At 41.0% G+C, this 24891-nt stretch overlaps 1 protein-coding gene across 2 annotated transcripts; it reads left to right on the forward strand.

The window, feature by feature from the left end:
- Nucleotides 1–6862: 6862 nt before the first annotated feature.
- On the forward strand, nucleotides 6863–24348 carry TNFRSF11B (TNF receptor superfamily member 11b). Of its 2 annotated transcripts, none has more exons than XM_005150937.4 (5): nucleotides 6863–7141; nucleotides 17405–17774; nucleotides 21363–21557; nucleotides 21869–22093; nucleotides 23219–24348. In XM_005150937.4, the coding sequence occupies exons 1-5, from the start codon at nucleotides 7112–7114 to the stop codon at nucleotides 23605–23607; spliced, it is 1209 nt and encodes a 402-aa protein (XP_005150994.2). In that variant the 5' UTR covers nucleotides 6863–7111; the 3' UTR covers nucleotides 23608–24348. The 2 variants fall into 2 exon arrangements, with proteins under 2 accessions (XP_005150994.2, XP_030906432.2); XM_031050572.2 differs by lacking the exon at nucleotides 6863–7141 and adding an exon at nucleotides 7316–7408.
- Nucleotides 24349–24891: the final 543 nt, after the last annotated feature.

The following is a 24891-nucleotide window of genomic DNA, read 5'->3' on the forward strand; positions in this document are numbered from 1 at the left end:
TGTGCTGTTCCTCCCAGGGTGCCACCCCGCTGTGCATATGCTGAGGGAGAATAAATATGCATGAAGTCAACAGCTAGTTTGGCTTCCACCAAGGCTTAATTTAGCTCACTTCTCAGAGCTGAATAAGAGAAATTAATAACAATAATTAATAGTTCTTTAACACAGTGAGTGAAGAGCAGTATCTGATAAATATGCTAGATCTGGGGAAAATTCAGAGCTGGGAGAAAGGGATTGTGTGATGCATTCCACATTGCAGAGGAGGTACAACATACTTTGCAGGGCATTGATGGACTAAACAAGAGAAAATGTCTGGTCAGAGGGAACAAAGGAATGTGCTGGAGCATCCAAGGAGGATGTAGTTCAGTCCATGCCGGCTGGAATGCATCTCCTGAGGAGGCTGAAATTCTTTCCACCTTCTCCCCCCTCCTTTTTTTGGTTTTCAACCTTCTCTGCCAAGAAAAGGACAAAAGTTTTATTATGCCTGAAGTTTGGCCACAAGAAAAAGTACCTAAAAGGTGCTTCAAAGCATTTGGTACTTGAGCGTGTGCTATTTCTGCAGGGACGTGGCAAGCTTTCCGAGTGACTTTTGCCATCATCCACAAATTGCATATTCCTTCTGCGTTACTTCACAAAGGGCCCTCCTTTTTAACTTGGCTTACACCACTGCCCTTCCTTTGAAGCCAGAAGCTGCAAAGCTGGCATTGTGCAAGGAATTCCAAATAAATTCTGATAGCCGTTTTGGGGAGGAAACATTGGGTGTTTACTACTGATTTTGTTACTTTATTGTGACTGTTTCTTTGTATGGTCATAAGTGGGGCTTTTTGTGGGTGGTGCTGCACAAAGGCCAAGGAAGAAAACACATTTTCTGAAGGAGTTTTAAAATGTTTTTAAAAGTACATCAAGTAGATGAGAGAAGTACATTTGGTGTTTACTATATGTTTATACACATATGTTACATACAGTTTAAAACAGTCCTCCTGTATGCTAGCCTGGCCTGCCCCTCAGGCACTCATAGGCAGTGGGTTGCTCCCAGAGATGGTGGAGGGACTAGAAAGTAAATGGTCTTCCAACTTCAGTCATGGGTGACCTATGATCAGAGGATAGTACTGACGAAGACATACAGATGGGAAAATGGGTGAGCTGAGGTTGGTGGCATGGTGAAGGAAACAGAACCAACATGAAAAGAAACATGAAGACAATTAGGAAGGGAAAGGACCATGTGTCTCTCAAAGGTGCGGACAGGATGCTTAAAGTCAAATCAGTGTGAAAAGGAGGCACTGTTGGAGAAATTCGAAGCAGCACGGTACTGATATGCCAGAGAGGAAGGTCAGATGCTTTTTATAAATAAGGGGAAAGCATGTCTGAAATTACTCTATTTGTAATGTTATCTACATACCCCATAGTTCTGACATGCAGATTGCTTGGCTTTTGAGCTAGAGGATACTGCTTTTTTTACCCAAAATTTTTATTTTGCTTGGTTTCCTTTAAAGACTGCAATCTCTCTTAGTGTTTTTTTCTGTCCAACCTCAGCAAAGTCTACATCTGAGGTTCCAGTCTCCCATTTCACCTGTGTTTCAGATTCTGTAGCATTCCAAGAACCTTCTGTACCATAGAGGTTTACTGTCACAAGAAAGAGCCAAGGTCCTGTGCCAAGAAGCAGCCAGCTTCTTCTCATAGATGATAACTGCCCTTAACTACTTTCCTGGTAGGAAGGGGAGAGCCTAGCAATCCACAGGTGGTGAAACCATTTGGATGTAAATTACACACCCTGTCCATCGAGCTGCACAAGCCAATAACTGGTTCACAGCTGAATGAACTCGGTGCCTGAGCGATTTAAATTCAGAGCATGTAGCAAAACCACCTCAGATGTCCATGCAAAACTCATTGAAGGCTGAGCATGGCATCATTGCTGGCCTGCCATCCTTGTGTATATGGAAAACCAGAAGGAGGGAAAATTGGTGCTATGTTAATGCCACCCAAATATACACAATGAAGTCAGACTGAAAGCAATGAAATTATGGCTGCTCCTCATGAGCTAACAGGACCATTTTCCTTAACCAGTGACCTTCAATTACAGAGTAGCAAGTAAATTAGTAGAGACAAAAAAGAAAAACCTGTTAGCCAGAAAATCTTACTGGCTAAAGCTTGTCTTGTTTCAGTTCCAGTTTCCGTAGCTTTCGGTAAAGTATGTGCTGTCTCTTTCGGAGTACTGGTGTTAACTGGAAATGTTGATTCTGGGAACAATGAATTCCTTCTTATCAAATGGTTGGGGTTTACAGCTGAGTTTTTCAGAAGACATTAAAGTTGTTTGAGTGCTCAAAGTGTCTCAATCATTGCAAGAAGCCCCCTGATGCCACAGAGCACTCCTTATGCTCATGGTTGATTGCCTGTAGGTCAGACTGGGAAGCAGGCTGGTATTTAAATTTACAGTGCAGCAGTTTGGTGGGCCCCACACTGAGGTACGGGGCTTATTCTCAACTACAGCCATCTGAAACTTAGGAGAGTTAGGAGTCTGATCCTACTTAGTTCAGGTTGCTTACACACCCTGAAAAATTCACATATCCAGATGAGAGATGTGGTATGAATCCACTTTGAAAGGGAGCTAAAGAAGATAATGTTATCTGCAAGCTAAGGGGTCCACACAGAGAACCAGCACTTTTCAGATTCACAAACTGACTTAATTACCTAAGTAGGCAAGCCTGAACATATGGCCGTCTTCACTTTGATGTTGGAGGAGATGTTTGTATTCCATTGTTTATGGCTGGTAACTCTGTACACATTCTGTGACTCTTAATTTTTCTGCTCCTCCATTGCAACCCTCAAATCCTATCATCCAAATCAAGTTTTGTTTTGGTAGGACAAGCTCCATCTTTCTTTCTCTGGATACACAGTTTGACAAGTGAGGTTTCCCTTTTGGTATATTAACACCTTGTATCTACATCAGATTTATAAAATGAGCCAAGGTCTCAATCAAAAAAAGAAAAATGACACAAAAGCATTTACAAGATAAAACAAGCCAGACAGTTAAAACAAAGATAACCACTTGCCTATAAGTATTCTTTTGACAACACTGTTAGCTAAATACCTTTTCTCTTCCTTCAGTATATGTTGGCATGAAACCTTTTCCCCAGGGTTTCAGAGTTATATGAAAGAAAAGTGACGGGGAAATATCTGCAGGGGGTTTTCACCTACTCTGACAAGATCTGGAATGTGCTTTCCTGCTACCTGCACCACTACACTGTGCAGATTATCAGGGTTCTTTAAGCCTCCATTTTCAAAGTTTTCCCAGGTTAGTTCAGATCATCAGCTCTCACAATTTAAAGAGAGAGATTAATTTCGAAGGGACTGCTGTAACAGCATGGTAGAATGCCAGATTGCTGCCTTCTTGCAGCTACCAATATGTTTGCTTTCAGATGCAATCGATCTTTTTGAGATCCCTCTTCCCCTTAGTTTGACAGAAATCTGTTAATGACGAAGCTCTGAGTGTTCTCTAAATGCAATGTGTGGTGAACTTTGAGTTCCGAGCCTGAAGCCACAGTCTTCCCACTGTTTGTTGCTTGGGTTCAATAAACATCACACTGATATATTGAGATGACTCAGCTACACAGCGTTCACCTGCCAGCACCAACTCACTGGTCTGGACTTGTGAGTTTTTCCAGATAGCAGACAGGCTGAAAGAGCAAAGCCATTTATAGACCTGGTGATTATAATGATGCATGGGAACAAAAATAGATTTATAACAATCATAACATCCAGGACAGCAATACAAATAGTGAGGATAAAAAACAGGGAAAGATAAATACCTGTCTGGAAAAATGACCACTAACTGAATCAATAAGCTGATGTCCTACCAAAAGCACGTCATTACAGATTGAAAGCAAAGTGGTATCAGTAACTTTCAGTGTGCTCAATGAAAGCGGTCCTTTCTCTCCAGCTTTATGAACTGTTACAAGTTGCAGTGAACCATTTCCGTTAAGTAGAGGGCTGTTTTTGCATCACTTTTAACTACTGAGTTTTAAAACAAGCTAGTCATATTCCTGAAACATGGGGCTTAATGTCTATATTCACCACTTTAGGTTTGTTAGTAGAAGAAGAAATCCTGATTTTTTAAATTATTTTATTTTCCTATTACATCTTGTAACTCTATTATGGATAATGAATAACCAAAGGAACATAACTTTAACAAAATAACTTCAGGCTGTGTCCATTCGCTGTTATGGCACATAGTCACAAACGTGGTTCTTTTAAACACTGCTGAGAACAGCTTGGTTGTAGCATGGACAAGTGTTTATTACAGGGTTTACTGCCTTGTCCTATGATTCCATGCTCTGGAAAGCACATCTTAACTAATTCCCAAAGGCAAAGTGGCAACGCTGTAAAGCACTTGTAAAAACATTCAAACTGCAGTTTAAACCTTGTTAAAGCACAGCTCTGCTCTGAAAAGTGACACTAAAAATGGTAGTGTGGGATGCTGCATTTATTGTCTATTTATGATTTCCAGATCAAACATGCTAAGTACAACTCTATGGTTCCTTCCTAACATCCGCAGCCAGCTCCACTGACTCCATAGAGATTAGATAGTTGAAACTTTCATGTTCATGTGTCATTAAGATGATGATCTCCTTAGCATCTGTCCAAACCTGATGTCTTCACTGAAACAGATACACCTTGGCCTCCTTCTGCTGAACTGAATGAGCTCAAGGAGGATCTGTTTTCTTCTCATTAAACTGTATCAGTTTTTTTCACTGCTATGGGAGTAAAACATCTTTTTAGGCATCTTTTCAAACCTAACTCTGAACACAAATATACACAAAACAGATGCGTTGAAGAGAATGCCACTCTTAACCATAGCCACATTTTCAGCTGAAGAATCTTAATGGCTTTTTAATTTGTTTTCTGGTCTGTTTCATGGTATAAAACGTTTTGATCTCTAGAAAATTCTGATATGTAAATATTGTCACTTTAACCTGTTTAAACACAGGCTTATGAGCCACATTTTTATTACTTTAGAGAATCAGCTGTTGCGTATTTACGGCCAGCACCAGCAATGAGAAGACCCAGCCCAATCCGAGCTCCTCAATTAAACATGGGGAGCTCACTATGAGCATGGTGCTTTTATCTGTGTTGTAACTGAGCAGGAAGCAATCAGCTTCACCAATTTCCCAGGCACCTCTGAGCTGACAGTGGAGCTTGCTGTTCCCAGTTGGGAGAAGTGACACATAGTCATATCCAGCTCTTGGCCTCTAAGGGGTTAAAGCTAGTTTGGTTTAAATAAGTCCTGCTGAGGGTTTGCTGTAGCATTCTGGTTGACATTTAAAGTTGGTCCTTATATGGAGAATACCATAGTCATGTACAACTACCCTGACATGGGCAATGATGGTCATTTTAAAACCAGTCCTTCTCCCTACCCCACAATAAAAATGTAGAAATGTAGGGGTAGGTCTTCTTTATTGTCACGACTGTACCTGCATCTGGGCAGTATGTTCCTGAATACATATAAGAATAGATAGTAAAGTATTAAAAGGCTCTGAAAAGGTTACAGGAACACTTACAGCATCCTTTCAAGGTTCAATACAATCCAGTGGTGCCTACTACCCAACAGATGCCAGCAATACTCCATTGGTGGTAGGGTTTCCATGACAGTTTTCACATCACCTCTTACAAGGGACTCATAATTAATTCAAGTGTCTTGAATTTTTGTCATCCTGACAAGTGTAATCAGCATCTGTTTTGATCTTAAGTTATGCTTAATGGGTGTTCAAACGGTTACAGATGTGCAAAGAGGAATGTGTGAAGCTGTCCTCCTTGAAGACAATGGTTTCCTGACTTAGCATAGCTCAGTTTCTGTGAAACGAGATGCAGGCTTTTTCCACCTCACTCTTTTGCCAATCTTGCACAGCCTTGTGACTTAAAGGGGCAAACCTGCACATCCCAGAGCCAGCGTGGGCCCCATATTTCAAATGCTCAAGAGCTGGAATATCCAGACCTGAGGTTTTGGTCTGGCCTGTGAAAAGGGAGAGAAAACCATCTGTAAAATCTGAAGGCACATCTGGGTTTGGCTTCTACCCCAGGATCCCACAGCCCTCCATAATCACTTTCTGAATATGTGTAGGCTGGGAGGAGAAATCCTTTCTCTGCACCTTGGAAAGCTCTGCTCAGCTTCACACCTGGTACACACAGGTTCCCCTAAGGTTTGATCACTTCAGACTTTAGAATAATGCCCCTTTCTAGCTGGAAGTGGGAGAAGGGGCCATGATGGGTCTTTTCCCATGGCCAGAGGCTTTCTGAAGGCACTGAATGTCACTGGAAAATCACAGCTTCTCATGCAAAAGCCCGTATCATTCCCACAGGTTGCTCCTCCTTACAAAGCCCCTCAGGGCCAGTGATGTCTGGTGGCCGCCCCAGGCAGCCGGACATCCATCCTGTTGCATAGGCCTGCCTTGGCAAGCGTCAAGGCCAGTAGGGCCATTCCTCGCATTCCTGCCTCAGCAGGGAAGGGAAACGAGCTCGGATACTCCTTCCCCTCAGCCCTCCCCTCTCTGGCCTTTGCTTCCCAGCCAGCCCCAATCCTGGAAACCCCTGGGGAGCAGAACCAAAGGAGCTCTCTTCCTCCTGGGAAATGGCAGTGCCCTGGGGCTCAGCCTCCAGCAGTGATTGCTAACCCTGTCTCCCATGAGCCTGGGACTCCCAGGGAGCTGCTGTCACCCCTGGGTCATGGGTCTCCCCTTCAAGCCAGCAGCTCAGGGAAGGTGGGGGGGGGACAGCCAGACAGCCAGACAGAGCCTAATTAAACCCTCCCCTGGCCAGCCCCTGACACTCCCTCCTGCATTTTCCAGTCTGTGGTTACAGCGCTCAAAGGGTTCCATTAAGTCATCAAGTTTTACAGGTTCCTTAAAAAAAAGCGGGGGGAGAGACAGCGCGCAAGAGAGAAAAGTTTGGTCATGGTAGGGAATGAGTGATCAAAGCTGAGCCAAGCTTCCTGTTACACCGGGACTATATATATATCGTGTCTTTAATGTTGGGCGATGTAAGCAGGCTGCTAGGAGACTGGAGCAGGAGCTGACTCCCTGCCTGATTTCCCAGCTCACTGAGGTTTCTTCCACTGACCACAATGAACAAGTTCCTGTGCTGCACGCTTGTGGTAAGTCCCTTCAGAGAGGTAGATAGGCTTTAAGATGCATTGCAGCTTCAGAGATCAGACTGTAAAGACATTCTTCTGGGGTTTCGTTTTGGGTTTTTTTTTGGGGGGGGGGGATTCTTTTGTTTGGTTGGGGATTTTTTGCCTCCTCTCCGTTTTCTTGGTAAAGCCTATTCATTTCATCACACCAAGCTTTCCTGGTGAGGTTTGGAGTGCGATGGACACGTCCAGCTCCAGAGAGGCAGCAGGGATTTTCATCCCATGCTTAAGGTAGTGGAATGATTTGCTTTTCTTTCACTTTTTTTCCTATCTTCCTCTCTCTTTTTGTGAGGCTTCATCAAATCAGGCTGACACAAAACCCTGAATCTAGGAACAAATTTAGAAGCTGTAGGCTGAGATGTTTGTTACAAAAGCTCCATCCCTGCCTTCCTCTGTAATCTCTATTGCAGCGGCACTGATCAGTATCTCAAACACTGAGCTAGCTCTCTTACCCAGGAAAACTACTGTGAACTCCATTAAAGAAAGCACAGGCATGTGGTGCTTGTTTTGGCTTAGAAAATTCAGCTCCATGTGCAAGAAAGTGATGAATTAGTAGCTGTGTCAGTACCTTATTACAGAAAAAGTTGTGTTATTAAATCTGGTATAAGCCCCTGCTTTAATAAGTTTTTGTTTACTTGGTGATTTAGCAAGATACTTCCAGATGCAGATTTAGAGATGTTAGAAGTGCAGTAAATCTTTCAAAATGTCATTTAATCCATTTAGCTTTATGGAATTGTGTATGATGTTGGATTAATTAAAACCTGCGTACAGACAGATACTGTGCAACTTCTATTGGGAGGCAATTCATCTTCTGGATGAGAAAACATCCAAAGAAAAACATTCAAAAGAATATTCAGAGCCGTCTGTTATGCATGCCTGTGCAGTAACTTGCTCCTGGGTTGTTTTGGTGAGTACAGTGGCATTAATGTTGTGGCAGAGCGTTAGAACTGAGATCCATTTATTTTGAAAGCGCTTTATAAATGCAACGAGATTTCCAGGATCCGATGAGTAATGCGGGTTTATTACTCTCTGCACAACTTTCTGAAAGAGCTTTTTGAGAAACAAACCAAAGTAATTAACGGTGCAAGGGAAGCAAAAATTGTCAGACTCACGGTCAGCAAACTGAAACACAGGAGAACTTCTTCATCTCATGTATGATGTTTTGCCTTCTGCATCTGTTTGAAAGCACGGGAAGTTAATCCGGGAATTTCAGCAATAGCCTGTTATCAGCTTGACTTCTTCTCTGTGGCTGTCCTTAAATAATCACATCAGGTTTTGATTTTGATTAAATGCAATGTGCCTGTTCACATTCTCCCATAAAGTAATAGTGTTAAGTGAAGTTCAGCATAATCCTCTGGCAGATGAGTCTTGGAGCTGAAATACAACAGCAGCAAGAGTACATACCACAGAGATTCATCATTCAAGTCCTTTTTTATTATTATTTAAAAGTGATTTATTTAAAGTTATGGTGGAGTTTAAGTTCTATGGGTGAAGCTGAAGTACTATCAGATGTGCTAAACCTCAGAAAAGTAGTTTTAGTACCTGTTGTATAAGAACACTTGTAGGATGCACAACAGCAACTCAAAGTTGTATGCGTTTGGCTCACATACCTTAAACCTTGTCTGGAGACACCATAGTGAAAAAAGACTTTTTGGACATGATGTACTTTCAGTCTTGGCCTCTTTGCTAAGGTTCTGGAAAGGGGACCTACTGTGATGGTGCACACATGCCGTGTTGTTTGCTGGAGCACTGGAACTGCTTACAAACAGACAAGCGTTATGAAATCAGACTGAATTGAAAGAAATTCCCCAGAGCTGACTCTTGTTACTTGTCACGTAACTATCTTGACCCTTAAACTTGACCTTTCTCTATTTTGGATCTCCGGGCACATGTGACATGCTTTTTCTGGCCTGCCTGTTGGGTTTGCTGTGTGTAGGCAGCAGTGGCTTTGCAGCCCGCGAGGGTAGGAGTTATCTTTCTGTCTGACTTTCTTTCTGACTGTCTGCATGTGTGTTGGTTAAAAATAAAGCACCAGGGTTACCAGAAGGGTTTTTAAGAACTATTGTCACAATTTAAAGAACACCCACTCTTCAAATCTCACAGAAACTTCCATTTTGTTCCTTCCGTATTGAACTTTTATGGTAGTAGATTTACTACTCCAGCTCTTCCTGGAGAAAAACACCTGTTTGCACATAACACTGGTCATACTGCTTCTTTACCTAATAGTCACTCATTAGTAATTCTGTTCAGTGCAAGGCAGACTGTAGTAAGTCTGCCTTGCAGGTGGTAACAGCAGCTGGTAACATCCCAGATTTGGGTTAGCTCTAAATCTTGCTGTCACTCTGGCAAATAATGTTCCAATGACTTAGGGATGAGATCCCTCTTTTGGTGAGTAGCTGGTGTGTCTTTTCTGCTTTCTTCCTCCACAAGTTTCAAGGCAAATGTAACTTACATATATATCAAGACTTCCAGTTTAGCATGTCTTTGATAAGACGTAAAACTGTTCCTCAGTTGAGTGTCATTTTCCTAGCACTGAAAATGAAGCAGTAGTTTAGACTCCTAAATTGTTTTGTGAATGACAACTTTGTGCCTCATAAATTCTCTGTGAGGTTTGAGTTGTTGACATATAGCCTTGCTGACAGAGAAATGAAGACAGTGGTTGATAGCCTCGGTTTCAAATACAGAAGCATAGAATCATAGAAAACCCGGTTGGAAGGGACCTTAAGGATCATCTGGTCCAATCTTAGGCTCAGGAGGTCAGTCAGAAGAGTTGCTGGTCATATTCCTTATGTAAAATGGCATCCTCCACTTTATAAAGCATCTTCCATACAAAGACAGGTCCCGTTATGTCCCAAGTGAGTGGATTGCATTGAAGCAATTGGCAGCATGGTGGAACAGCTTTATAAGTTAAACTCAAACCAATGAAAACAGTTCCATTTCAACTGTGATTGTGTTCCTGATGCTTAGCTGTGATCTGCCAAGAGGTGCTTTGTCTGGGCTGTGCTCTAAGTGAGTCTGCAGTAACTCATGGGACAAGCAGTCCTGCATGGCTGTTGGCCCAAAGAGGTTGAATTCTGTGATTGCATGGGGGGACCCAGAACAGAGAGAGGAGGAGAAGGAGAGCTGAGCATCTCCCAGATGGGTGGGAATCTTTTCTCTCTGGTTGAAAAATATTTTACAGTGCTTATTTGCAGTAGACGGCCGTGGATCTGATCCAGCATGACGCTGTCATGCACTGGATCTAGAGATACTGTTTTGATATGACAATCTATTGATTAGGATGCCATCATCAGTACCATTAAGTGCTTTATTTTGCCACTGGGATTCCTCTGGGGTCTGTTCATGATTACTGTGAGGCATTCTGCCTAAGGGCTGAGGGTAAGTGAAGGCCTCCTGCCTTAACTTTGTTCAAATGCTCTGTGTAGAAAGCAAAGTAGGAGAGTTGTGAGGTTTTACTTTGAACCCAAAGCAAACACAAGGAGCAATCTGACAGATGCCTTGAATGATTATTTATCACACAGGAAAACATGCTTCGGAATACTTGTGGAATGCAAAACAGAAACAGATTTATCTTTCTCAGCAAATTAAACATTCTCCTTTGGTCTACAACCAAAAACCACAAAGCCAAGCTATACAATAATATTTTCATATGCTAAAAAGCCACTTTCTTTTCTTTCACAAAGCAGTGATTTAAGTGGATGATGCTTGAAGGATTTTTACTTCATGTGCTTTGTCTTCCAGGTCATTTTAATTCAACAAGAAAAAGCAAGTGGCTCTTTGCCTTACATTGAAACATGAAAGAAAAAGGCGTGTACTTTTTCATGCCCAAGATCTGAAAGGAAATTTTACAATCACATTATTTCTCTTCCCAACACATCTTCTAAGGGCTCAAACAAATAGACTGCAAAGGCCTTTTATGTTAGCACTGTGTATACTGACATGAAGATGGTATGGAATAATACAGCTTCAGGCTTAATGTGTTGAGAGTCACAATCAAAGAATTGCTTTTTAACCTTGGGTAACTCATTTTGAGTGAATTCTCACCATTTACTTGCATGACATCGACTTATACTAGACTTGTATTTCAGTAGTTATACAAAGACAGCTGTCCTGAGTGGTACCCAGGATTTGGCTCAGGGAGTTGGATCAGGACTGAGATTTTCAGCCCTTTCAGGACTGAACACATGACACTAGAACTGAATTTCACCCCATAGGTTGATAGCTGTAGTTAATGATTATAGATTTTGGTTTGGTTTTATTTTGTTGTGATTCTTTTTTTTGTTTCTGATAGCATTTCATACTCATAGAACAAAAACCTCAACCTTAGGATTGTTTTATTTTAATTGAGTCTTGCATTTCACTACCCCTAGGAAAACCATTTGCAATTGAGTGCACTTTGAATGAGACTAACAGTTAAATTGTCGAGATGAACAAGCTATTGAGTATCACTGGCTTCCATCAGTGTTGGGTTATAAAGGGTTTGCTCGGGTTTTAAACTGAAAGAAACTGTGTATATCTTTTCAGTCCATTCCTCAGCTCTTCCAGGAAACCAAATAGTGTATTTCATAGAATCACAGAATCATAGAACAGTTAGGGTTGGAAAGGACCTTAAGATCATCTAGTTCCAACCCCCCTGACATGGGAAGGGACTCCTCACACTAAACCATATCACCCAGGGCTTCCTACAACCTGGCCTTGAACACTGCCAGTGATGGAGCATTCACAATCTCCCTGAGCAACCCATTCCAGTGCCTCACCACCCTAACAGGAAAGAATTTCTTCATTATATCCAATCTAAGCCTCCCCTGTTTAAGTTTTAACCCATTACCACTTGTTCTGTCACTACAGTCCCTAATGAAGAGTCCCTCACCAGCATCCCTGTAGGCCCCCTTCAGATACTGGAAGGCTGCTATGAGGTCTCCATGCAGCCTTCTCTTCTCCAGGCTGAACAGCCCCAACTTTCTCAGCCTGTCTTCATACGGGAGGTGCTCCAGTCCCCTGATCATCCTCATGGCCTCCTCTGGACTTGTTCTAACAGTTCCATGTCCTTTTTATGTTGAGGACACCAGAACTGCACACAATACTCCAAGTGAGATCTCACAAGAGCAGAGTAGAGGGGCAGGATCACCTCCTTTGACCTGCTGGTCACACTCCTCTTGATGCAGCCCAGGATACGGTTGGCTTTCTGGGCTGTGAGTGCACACTGCTGGCTCATGTTCATTTTCTCATTGACCAACACCCCCAAGTCCTTCTCGGCAGGGCTGCACTGAATTTCCTTTTTGCCCAACCTGTAGCTGTGCCTGGGATTGCTCCAAACCAGGTGCAGGACCTTGCTTTCAGAAGTACATGAAGAGCTATATTTAAACTTCTTGGGTTTCCAGCACCTGCTTCTTAGTACTAGGCTGTTCCCAAACTTCCTCTGATGAGAGAATCCCCTTCTCATTTGCCGACATTATCCTTTAATGGAGAAAGTTGTTCTTCCTCCATGTGTTCACTGTCTGTGCTGATTCCATAGGTTCTTTTTCAAATCGCCGATCTATTGAGCAAGATCCTCTTCAAGACGAAGCTCTCTATTTCCTTCTAAACATTCCCTGAACCTCTTACAGGCTGAATTAACCTTTGCTAAACAAGGACAAATGGGATTTTACTCAGTCTTTTGAATGACAAATCCATGACTTTGGCCAGGTGTAGCACTGATAGACTCCAGCTTCAGTTTCTTAAGGGTTAATGGGTGACCATGCACATTGCCCCTACTGATTCCAGTAAACTGAAGCCAGACTTCTAGTTTCTTCCTCCTTTCAAACCGGAACATGCCTTCTTCTCAAAAAAAAGCAAAACAGGTCAGTGCCAGCATGATTATAGGAGAAAGCCTTCTTTTTGTGAAGCTTTTGCAACAATCAATATTCAGAACTAATAAACTCTGATCAAGGCATTTCCTGTGCTCAAATAGTGCTATTTCTTACACCAGAGATTTAGGTGTTTAATACATAGCCTAACTTTAAGCACAAGTATTCAGGTCAATCAGAGGTTTTTTTATGGCTGACAGTATGCTACCAAGTTAGTCATAGCATAGTTTAGGAAAAATAAAGTCAGGAATGATATAAAATGCATTTAATTATCATTTTATTTTGATTTGAGAATGTGATTTTGGAGGCTTCTCCTGACCATCCTTATTTACTATATTTTAGTTTGCACATCATGGCAGACTTGGAGTGCACAAAGAGGATTTACAAAAATAAACTGGGTTGATGAAAGTAAATCCAGAGATAGACTCCAGAGAGGCACCAGATGCACTGTAACCACTAATGCATGCTCAGTCAATGAGAGCAGACTGAAGTTAGTCCAAAATACCCCCTCTGAATCATGTATAATGTGGATGTCAGGTGCCTGGCACCATCTGTTTTGCTCTACAAATCTGCTGTAGCAGGTGATCCAACTTGCTAATATAAGCACAAATTCAACATGTCTTAGGCCAGGAGAATGAACAATTTAATGACATTCCTGTCTAGCTTATTCTGTGAGCTGGGGGACAAAACCAGTCTTTTCATTCTGTTTGTGCCAAGATGCTGCCGTAAAACTATTAAAATTATACTTCATTACCTTCCACCATTCTTCCTGCATTTTTGCAAACCTTCTGAAAAATAGATTGCTTTTACTCCAGCACTCGATGTCAGCTCAAGGATAACTTATGATTTGTAGGTGTATAATAATATTCAGAATACCCATGTGTGCTAGGTGTTTTCATTCAGACTGTCAGAAGACTATCCTGCAGGTCTGTTCTCCTAAGGATTATTAAGGGATCTACAGTAGTGTTATGATGACGTGTGGTAGTGGGGATTGGAGTCTGGAGATGTACTTGACAACATACTAACGGCTGTATTGGCTGTGAGAAAAAAAGAATCTAAAAAAATGCCCTCAAAAGCCCCACATGCTGTCCATGGCAGGGGTTTATAACGGATGCATAGAGGAGATGGAATAAAAAGGCAGAAAAATAGTGACATTTTTTCAAAACTCTCCTCCAGACTCAAGCAATTTGTGGTTTGGGATTTCCTGATCAAAAGGTGATGTTTATGTTTAATAACCCTTTATTATATTCCTCCATTACTATGTCAAATAACATTCTGGACTCAACCATTTACAATGTCCTGTGGCAATGAGTTGCACAGCTTACTGTACGAAGAGTATCCTAGTAGTCAAACTGTAACAGTAAGGGTAATCTGTGTTGAAAAGGGTGCATGAAATGTGCTGTTAAAATACTGAGGTATTGTTTGCATTTATAGCTTTAGTTTGACTGAAGAAACTTATGTCATAATTGTATAGTAAATAGAAGAGTTGGATCCTGCATACATATGTCTCAGGCACTGATCTCACTGATTACGGCAGCTACATAAGGTGTAGTTTTGGGAAAGAAGAGAAGACAGGTGTGATGTGCTTTTGTTTTAAAAACACAATGAAAATATCAAATGCAAAGACTGATTGTCCTTTTAGTGATGTTGATTTATTAATTCTATTATTATGGTCATTGGTTATGCTCATTTAGATTAGTAGTATTCTGGTTGCTATTAATAGTTCATAGCTTTGGTACTTTCAAAGGCAAAACTTCACATGATTTCACACACATATTGTTCACATATTTTTTTGCTCAATTTTTTGAATCAATTCCTCTCAAATTGTGTTGAATTGTTTTTAGATTTTATTGGCTTGCTTCACATAGCTGTAGATTCCTCAGGAAGCAAATGCCTCCATTTTTGTCAACAAAACCCCATGTTCTTACACTCTCATTATTGAATCTGAACTATTTTTAATGCTGAATCACCCCCTGCAGCAAAACTTCTCACTTGCCTCATATATGTTTTCCAATGTAAATAGTTGAGCAACGAAAACAGATAAAATCTTCTTGTTCTTGCTCCTGCATGTTGTAGAGGGGAACTGAACAGCCATGAAATGGTCCACCTAAATGTTCACCATCTGAAAACGTGTCACTGAGGGCAGAGGCATGACCTAGAGGAGCAGATTCTGCTGCAGTGACAGCTTAGGATTTGTTGTGAGCTATGCATTGCAGACCAGAAAAACTGGCATTTCTGTAGGAGGATGTGCTGCCTGCATGTCTGGTTGCTGTCCCTAATCATTTTCACATCAGTGATTTACATCAGTGTTGGGTGTTGTTTTGGGTTTTGACAGACATCTGCATAAAATGTGGGTTGATGCTTGTCTCTAGCATCTGCGCCACATGTTGCTGTCTGTTATGTTCTGTGAAGGAAGGGAATGCCTGTGCCCATGAGAACCTTGGACTCTTGGGTGCTGCTTTACCTATTACTGAATAAAAAACATCACAGAAAACCCGACTGTTCACATCAACAATTAATGGGATTACCAGGACTTCCTTATTACTACAGTCAAAGCTGTAGATTTACTAAGGGTGGGTGCATTTTGCATCAATAGAAAGTCATTCACTATTTAAGAATGGGCTGCACCCTCTTGTTAAATAGATCACACGAAAGAGATACAGTCATTTAAGAAAAATGAAATGGCACATCAAACTTCAGTGACTAATATGGAATTTCCCATAATGGAAAAGATTGTGCATTGAGATCACAAAGGAAAGTGGGATCTCCATGTGTAGAAATCACAGATTGGACAAGTTACAGGATTTAGTCAAGGGTAACTAGAAGAGCCTGTGGGGAATATCCATACTATCTGCATTTCATTCTTCAGTGTATCTAAGTATAGGTATATATAAACAGATTCACAGACAGACAACAGGAAAATGCATTTAAGAATATTTTCTTAAGCATTAAGAGTTCCTAATTTAGGCATCCACTATTACTTTGTGTGAACACCGAGAGGAATGATTAAACTGTACTTTCCAACATTAATAAGATTATCACTCGAGAAGTGCTATGCTGTGGCAGAAGTGAGGCCCTTAGATGAAGCCTCTTTAGGAAATATAAAGTCTGAATGAATAAAAAGAGTTCATTCCACTTATACTCCGGGGACATCTGCACTGGAAAAGAGGAAAATACATTCTTGAAATTGAATTGGCAACTCTGCATTAGCTCACTGGGATTAAAATAGCAACAAAGGCGAGTCAGTTGGATCTAAAATTCGAATGGATACACAGAAAAAAAATCTTTATTCAGAGCCAGTTTATTTCATCTTTGTAAAACATACAAGTTTGAGAAGAGAAGTGGCACATCGATCACATAGCACTGGGACAAAGCCAGGTTCTCAGTGGTGGGAGCGAGCTGCCAGCAGATCCCATGGGGCTGGGGATGGTACATGAGGAGTAAACCCAAGAGAGTATATATTTTATAGGCTGGTGGAATCACAGAGCCAAGTTTTCAATTGCAAGTCCAAAATGGTCTAATATGGAGGTTGTCTTTGCAAAAGGGCAGGTCGTCCCAAATCGCACCAACAAAGCAGACTGTTGCAGGAGGCAGGAATGTTACGATGTGTATCCATATCGAACAAGATCCTCACAACTGCCGCAAGGCTGTGGTGTTGGACAGGAATTGAAGGCATTAGCCTGGCCTCTTCCAACTCTTGTGATTAAGACCTTAACGTATCCTTCATAAACTGCAGAATTCGTTTCCTCTGCCTGAAGCTGCATCTTCACAGTTGACCTAGCTGCCCCAGAACTGCTGTATTTCAGTATAAGATTAACCAGAAGGCATTAAAAGTAATCTATATTGTTATAGCCATTCACTGCTGGTGGAAAGAAATATTGTAAGGAATCACCTTGAAACATACCTGCAGTAATTGTGAGGCACACTGCTCAGATTTCTATGGCCAGATACCATTTCTTTTACATCTGAAGAACTTGATTCCTAAGAACGCTGGAGTGAATTATCCCAGCCTTGCTGTGCATCAAGCGTGTTACCAATGAAACTAACAGGCCAGATTCTCTGGTGCCAGGTGGTAAAAAGTCATTGCCTAGTGATATTAAAAGGGTGTAAATGGGAGAAGAATAGGATCTGCATCTCTGGGAGAACAAGGAAGTACTTAGGTCTGGAAGATTTGCTGGATAAGATCCTACGATTTTCCCATTCTAAGACAGACTCAAGAGAGCCTGGGAGCTGGCTAATATTTGATAAATAGCTAACACAAACATTTTTTTTAAGATAGCGACGTGATTAGACTCATAAACTCATTAAAATGTGGGTTTCTTTGTAAGTCATGGTGTTCCCCTGCACTAAAGCAAGCAATGTTTTCTTTTCCTGTTGATAGCTCTTGGACATTTCTGTTAAGTGGACCATCCAGGATGACTCTACCCCCAAGTACTCCCATTACGACCCAGGGACATCTCGTCAGTTGCTGTGTGACCAGTGCCCTCCCGGGAGCTACGTGAAGCAGCACTGCACAGCCAGCAGCCCGACGCAGTGTGCCCCGTGTCCGGACCAGTACTACACCGAAGAGTGGAACAGCAACGATGAATGCCAGTACTGCAACACCATTTGCAAAGAGCTGCAGTACATCAAGCAAGAGTGCACCAGCACACAGAACCGCGTCTGTGAGTGCATCGAAGGCAGATACCTGGAGCTGGAGTTTTGTTTAAAGCACACAGAGTGTCCTCCCGGGTTTGGCGTTGCACAGCCAGGTACGTACCGCTTGTCAATATACACAGATTTAATTAGAGCTTGACCACATATCAATGACTTGTGGTAGGTAAAAGATTAGGAAAGAGGCTTGTCCAGAAGAAAAAACAGAACAGTAAATTGTAAAGCCAATTGAACCTGTTCCTAGCCTGCATCATTTGGGCTGTAGCCAATGGAACGTTTCTCAGTGGAATACCCTGCTCCTACTGTAATATATAACTTAATGGCAGGAGCAAATGTAGCAAATTGCACTCTAATGAGAAACATGATGGATTGGTTCTTTTAAAGGAACATTATCTGGAATGTGGTATTTGTGTGTGTGAATAATAATGTTTTTCATTTTGAAATCTGTTTCAAGCAACTGTATATCTTGACAAACACCAGGAGCACTATGTGTTTGACACCAAGTGTATAATTATAACAATATTAATATAGCTCTAGCATCACAGCAATATGTGGTAATAATTAATTACCAGCATCCTAAGTGGAACTCTTAGGGAAACTGTTGTTATCAAACAAACAACCGTTTCATTGTCAACCAGGCTGGCAATGTGCTGTATGTCTAGCAGGGCTCTTTTTGGTGGAGTGTATTCTTCGTTTAAGACAACATAAATTGTTGAACCAATAATAAGTTCCTCTTTTAAAACAAAACACATCCTTTATCATTTGGTAAATGTCATGTCCCTGTTTAGCTCCAGTATTTAATATAGCCTGAAAGAATTGTATTCTGTCATTGTACCGGAGATTGATAACTGCTCAGACAAGAGCACTGAGGAAGGGAATATAGGAAATCAAAGTGCCTCGGACACAAACCCATAGGCGACCAACCTCCAGACTACAGCATTACTTCCCTAGGAATAACACCTATACAGTGAGAAACACTAGGGCTGGCCTCTACGTCTTTCTTAGAGCTATGAAGAACGGCAGGTTGGCAGTTTTTGGGTTCTTGGGTTATGAACACCTCATTGGAGAACAACTTGATGTAAGGAGTAACATCACTGCTGTAGCTGCTCATTAGTCCCTGAGAAGTTGGTTAACTGGGCAATACCCTGATGCCCTGGCCAACTGTTAAGCATTTCCACTGGCAGCTACCACATTTCTGTTTTATAAACCTTCATTAACCTAAATTATTATACCCAGAGGCTTGGATTAATGAGGTTCCACCACACCTCAGCAGCAAGTCAAAAGGGGCCAGAAACAAAGTTCCCAGAAAGACTGGGAGATGAACAAAGATGTATAAACTGTCTGAGCAACCAGCGTGCTGCATCCCTGTGAGCACAGTGAAACCATGGCAGACAAATATGAATCCCTCAGTCCAAAATGAAACAAACTTTGGAAGAAGACAAATCGTTGAATGGTGTAATTTATTGGAAAGTTGGTTTCCAAAAGACCATCAGAATGAACGAGCTAAACCCAAGCAGACCTCAAACGAGGAATGAAAACATTGTAAAAATAATTGCATCCCCCTGTGTCAATAGTCAGTTTTGAGGTGAAGCATCGGCTGAGAATTTAATAAGCATGGACCATATTTTTCTTTTGGCCATATGATAGCCTTGAACTTTCCAATGATGCAATTTCAGGTGAAATAAAACGTAACTGCATAAAATTATGCTTCCACTGCCACACAGGGAGATGGTGTGGTCCAGTGTCTCATTCAAAGCTTAAAGCATTAGCAGTCTCTTTCTCCACTGCTCATTATTATGTTGGACAGATCACTTTACTTTGGTAGTCCCCTTTTGTGAGTGCAGATTAAGGCTTTGTTCTTTTCTGCCGCAGTTGGCCTGGCACATAGCAGTTTTTAGCAGTAATGTACTAGGGAAGCAGCACTGCTACGAGGCAGCTCCATCCTCACATGATGTTTCCCTGGAGAGAACGGGGGATTCCAGGCAAATTGGTGAGAGCGGTGCATGGGTGGAAGGGCTGCGGCAGTTTGTGCCCTTAGCAAGAGCAGCCAGATAAGCAGCAAAGAAGAAGCTGGTAAAGCTGGGAGGTGACTTTGTGCTCAACCCTCAGAACACTGTTGGATTACCTGGTTTATTTCCCCCCTGTGCCGCAAAGGTTATAGAGGAAGCTCTCAGCAGAATGAGTCACCGTTTGCAGGGACTCTCCTTTCTTCCCATTGCTCTCTTCCATGGCACAACAGCAAGTCTGCAGAAGGGAAAAATGCTAAAAATTCCAATGTCCCAGAAAAGCTGATTGCTGCCAGCTCAGGTGCAGGTGTTGAGTGGAGCTGGGTACAGCCCAGAGCTGCAGAAGCACTCATTGTGCAATACAGGGCAAGGGCAGGGTGCTGCAGGTTGGACACTGCTGCAGAGTGCAGAGGATTTGGGTGAGGGGGTAGCAGGATACAGGTTCTCTGACTTTTCAGATGCCCAGCAACTAAAAACTGCTCCTTTGTTTTCACTTGTTGTCTGATGAAGCAGTGCTAGGTCAGGTGTATGCAAGTATTATTCTTTATTTCACAGCTGATTGAATACTTGAGATTTGTACCCTTTTTCGCTAAGAAAATGCCCCAAATAAATAAAATTTACATAAAAGTTAGCATTAAAATAAGCATCCACATGTAAATACTTCCAAAATACACTAGATGGAGGTATTTTCTTATTCAAATATAGTTTCCAATTATTAAAAAGAAATATTTAAGCATGTACTTAAGTTCATGTTCAATAATGCAATATTAGATATTATACTTTAGGCATTTGCTTAAATGCTGGGTCAATAATGATGAATTAAAAGTGAATATACAGCAATTACTGGGGCTGTTATTTTCCTGCCACTTGTGGTTAGACTGCATTGTTTCAGAAGTCATGCATTTATTTTCTTCCTCTTTGTCAATGTCATAGAACCATATATTGTCATTCTATTGTTGTATCATAGTAAAACTATGCATTATAAAAGCAAAACTCCAAGCAAAACATATATATGTATGTTTAGTATTTTTGCTCTATTGGACAATCTACTTTCTTTGTTTTTAAGAATATTTTATTCAAGCCCAGAATAAAGTTCAGAAATATAACCAGAATTACATTTTCTGGTATAATTTAATATTTGAGAAGGGAAATTAGTTTACAGAGGGCCTTTAGTTAATATATTATGGGGATATATTTTTAGCTAGAACTAAAGTAACCTGTTTGAGTAAATTCTGGGCAGATACTCTGGAGTACAATTCAGAGTGGTTTCATATGCCACTGTTCTACAGAATATTTATACAGTTGAAGGATGAAGGTCAGACATCATGTAATGTCTGAACAGACTCAAAGAATCACTGACTTAAAGGTATCACTTTACTAACTTACCAATTTAATCAGTAATTGCTGACTTTAAAGTTGGTATCAAGTGTACGTAAGCACTATTTACTCTGTGACACCAGCAGGAGCATCATTCTCTTAAAGAATCTTTTTTGTCTTTAAAAATTAGAGTGGGGTTTGTTTCTTTTTTTCTAAATGTGATGCCTTCATAGACCAGAAATGTGAAAAGCAGAAGAATGACAATTTGGAGAATAATGTTTGGTTTTATTTGTGTATTCTTGGGGTTTTTTTCCACAGTTGAGGTTATATGTAATTGGATGCATTGTTTTCCTGTTCCCACAGGTACCCCGGAGAGTGACACTGTGTGTAAAAGATGTCCAGAAGGATTTTTTTCAAATGAAACATCATCCAAAGCAGCCTGTCTAAAGCACACAAACTGCAGTGCACTGGGTTTAAAAACAGCATTGAAGGGAAATGCAGTTAGTGACAACATCTGTCAGGAAAATACAGATACGACACCTCAGAAATGCGGAATAGGTATGTATCACACTAAGGAAGAGTGCTTTGAAAACATGCCTTTAGTTAAAATGAATCTATCTGCATTTATAGCACAAATATCTAGCTTGTTTGCCATTTGCCTGCTATGGTGGTGGCCAGAGTAAAGTTTTAATTGTTGTAGGTCAGACTGAATCAAACTCAAGCACAGAGAGCAGCAGTGCTATAAAGACCACTTAGTTTAGTTTTGAAATGTTTTTCCTTACCATCCTTGCTGCTTGCTCTTCTTTCTGAGACAGGGAAGGTAACAGGCCAGAGCAATTCATGCACTCTCTTTCCCTTTCTCTTTTCAGATGTAACCCTGTGCGAGGAGGCATTGTTCAGGTTTGCTGTTCCTACTCAGCTCACACCTAACTGGCTGAATATACTAGCAGAGAGTTTGCCCGGGACAAAGGTTAGCACAGAAAACATTGAAAGGATTAAACAAAGGCACAGTTCTCAAGAGCAGACCTTCCAGCTTTTGAAATTATGGAAGCAGCAAAACAAAGAACAGGATATGGTCAAGAAGATCATTCAAGGTACCTTATTTTGATAGCACGTATATTGAAAGAAATCCTCTAAATGGCATTTTAAAGATTGCTTGGGATCAAATACCTCCTGGTGATGTGTTGTGTTCTGAGGACCCGCAGAGCTTGGCTGAGCTTTATCGATGCAGCAAGCACAGTGAAATCGAGGGGAAGCAGCAAGAGAATTCAGCTTCCCCTGATCGAATTCTCCCTTGAGTTGTAGCCCCCTGGGAGCATGTGTGGTGCCACAGCCAAGATCCCCTTTTGAGGCTGAACAATGCAGGAAGAATTTTAATCAAGCAGGGAAATGTTTCTCACTGTTATATCTAGCAGTGGCTCTTGAGGTTAGAGGGAGCTGGATACTGCAACTGAGTGCAATTTGTTTTCTGTGGAGACCAACAGCTCAGACTAGGACATCTATTCACAGAACAGGGTATGCATGGGAGTGAGGAACACACTGACAGGCTTCCCCTTCTTTTTCCCTGCTGGTACCTATTTGCCATGCCAGCTCACCGCTTGCTTTGTGCTGAATCTGCCAATACAGGTGTCAAAGGTGAAAATAGCGCTGCAATGTCAACACCAAGGGTTTTATGACAGTCAGGCCAATTCTTTTCATGTAAGCTACCATCAGAAGCTGCCACATTCAAATGACCTTTTGTTCACTCAGAATAGGTTTGGAAAATGCTGCAGAAATTGTTTGGTTTCTTCCCTTCTCCTCTTTAGTATGTATGCTCATGTGGGGCTGTGAAGTGTCTGAAATACTTCAAAACCCAAAGTGACTCTTTTAGCATAGCTTGCCTAGACTTCTGAACAGCAAAATTTTCATTCACTGGAACCAAATCTTAGGAGTTCTATCACATCCATAAACCATTTCACAAGACAGATGGAACTAGCATACAGCAATAAATACTTGCTATGAAGTTTGCTTGCAATTTGGGGCTGTTCGTATTGCAAAGTTAATTAAATCTCTGAGTACTTTCCATAATTGGACCATAAAATAAAATAAATAAATAAATAAATAAATAAAAAAGCCTTGCTGATATAATCTTCACCTTGAAATTATGGACCCATTTTGCCAGGCCATGGCCAAGTTGTAATGTGCTGTACTTACATCTCTTTTCTTTTTACTTTCTGTAGATATTGATCTTTGTGAAAGCACAGTCTTAAAGCATATTGGCCACCCAAACCTGACCTTTGAACATCTCAACACACTGATGGCAAGCTTACCAGGCAAGAAAGTGGGAAAGGAAGATATCGAGCGCACAATGAAACTATGTCAACCTACAGAGCAAGTTCTGAAGCTTCTCAATCTGTGGAGGATAAAGAATGGTGACCAAGACACCATTAAGGGTTTAATGTATGGACTGAAGCACTTGAAAACATACCACTTTCCAAAACGAACCATCCAAAGTCTGAAGAAGGTGATTAAGTTTCTGCACAGATTTACGATGTATAGATTATACCAGAAACTCTTTTTGGAAATGATAGGGAACCAAGTTAAATCAGTGAAAGTAAGATGTGTCTAATTCAAGATATTTTTCATCCTCCACTGACTATTTTTCCCTAATTACTGCCAGCAGTAATTAAACTGGAACGCTGTTTCCCTACGTTATGTCTTACTATTTATAGAAATGCCTGACTGGAATAGCTCTAAATCTTCTGCAGTGTTTTTGGAGGGTTTTTTTCTTTTAAACAAAATCACTTTTGTAAAAGCTATTAACCTGTTGGTAACACTAAGAGTCTGATTCTGCATTTTTGCACATTCAGAGTTGAAAAGCCCCACTACAGTCACTAGATGAGAAAAGAATGCCAGACCAGGCTCTACTCCAGTATTTGCTGTTTATATTCTTTGAGGAATAAACTTTTTTTGTTGTATATATTTATTAAGTTAAATGGAAATTGTATGAGACTGAATTTTAGGAAGAGAAATGCAAAGCACATTGTATATTTTCTAGCTAAACAAAAATGATCCCATATATTTTTCTGGCAAAATTTTGTAGCATGCTCTAAGAGTTATTAATTTCTTTACATTTTGTATTTAAAAGAAGTATTATTGCTTAGTTTTATTTGTATAAGTTGTGGTATCTTTTGGTAAGGATGTTTTAATTTATCCAATGATTTTAACTAAAATACAGTGAAAATATAGCATAAGTGACCTGAATATTTAAATATTCTGTGAGGAAGTGAATGTACCATATTTAAGAAGCTGGATTTTTATATAGAATTTCATAATCTTATTTTATAAAACAATTAAATTTTTCATTTTACTTTTTGATTGGTGTTTTACTCTTAGCTGTGAAGTAGGAACTAACAACAAAGACAGACCATGTGGGTTTCGCACCTTATCTTGGGCTTGGCTCTCTGCTGCTCCCTGTTTGGTCCCCTAGTTAATATGCTAGCCAAGTAAATGTTGACTAGCACTGGCTTTTCATGGTCATTGTACAGGTGTGAAAGAAGGTGAAAAGCACTAAAGGTTCTAGTTTAGAGGGCCCAGGCAGTTGTGATCCAACCAACTACAAATCCATAGACACATTTGGCCCAGCATCACTCTTGGCCTGGTGTCATTCTTGGAGAGCTCACAACCTTTGCCCTAACCACAGCTTGTAATTTCATGGAGGAAAGATGTTGCAGAGCCCTTATGGGCTTGGAAAACCTCGCATATTGCTACTATGAATAAAGGAAGGGAGCACAGAGAGGTCACATAAGGAAAAAAAACATCATTTACCATTGTCCTCAGCTACAGAAAGAGGCACCTGCGAAGAGATGGGCCCCAAAAAAAGGGAACAGGAATGGCATGAGTGTCTTTATCA

This window comes from Melopsittacus undulatus, chromosome 1 (genome assembly GCF_012275295.1).
Source record: "Melopsittacus undulatus isolate bMelUnd1 chromosome 1, bMelUnd1.mat.Z, whole genome shotgun sequence".
NCBI classification, from domain to species: Eukaryota; Metazoa; Chordata; class Aves; order Psittaciformes; family Psittaculidae; genus Melopsittacus; species Melopsittacus undulatus.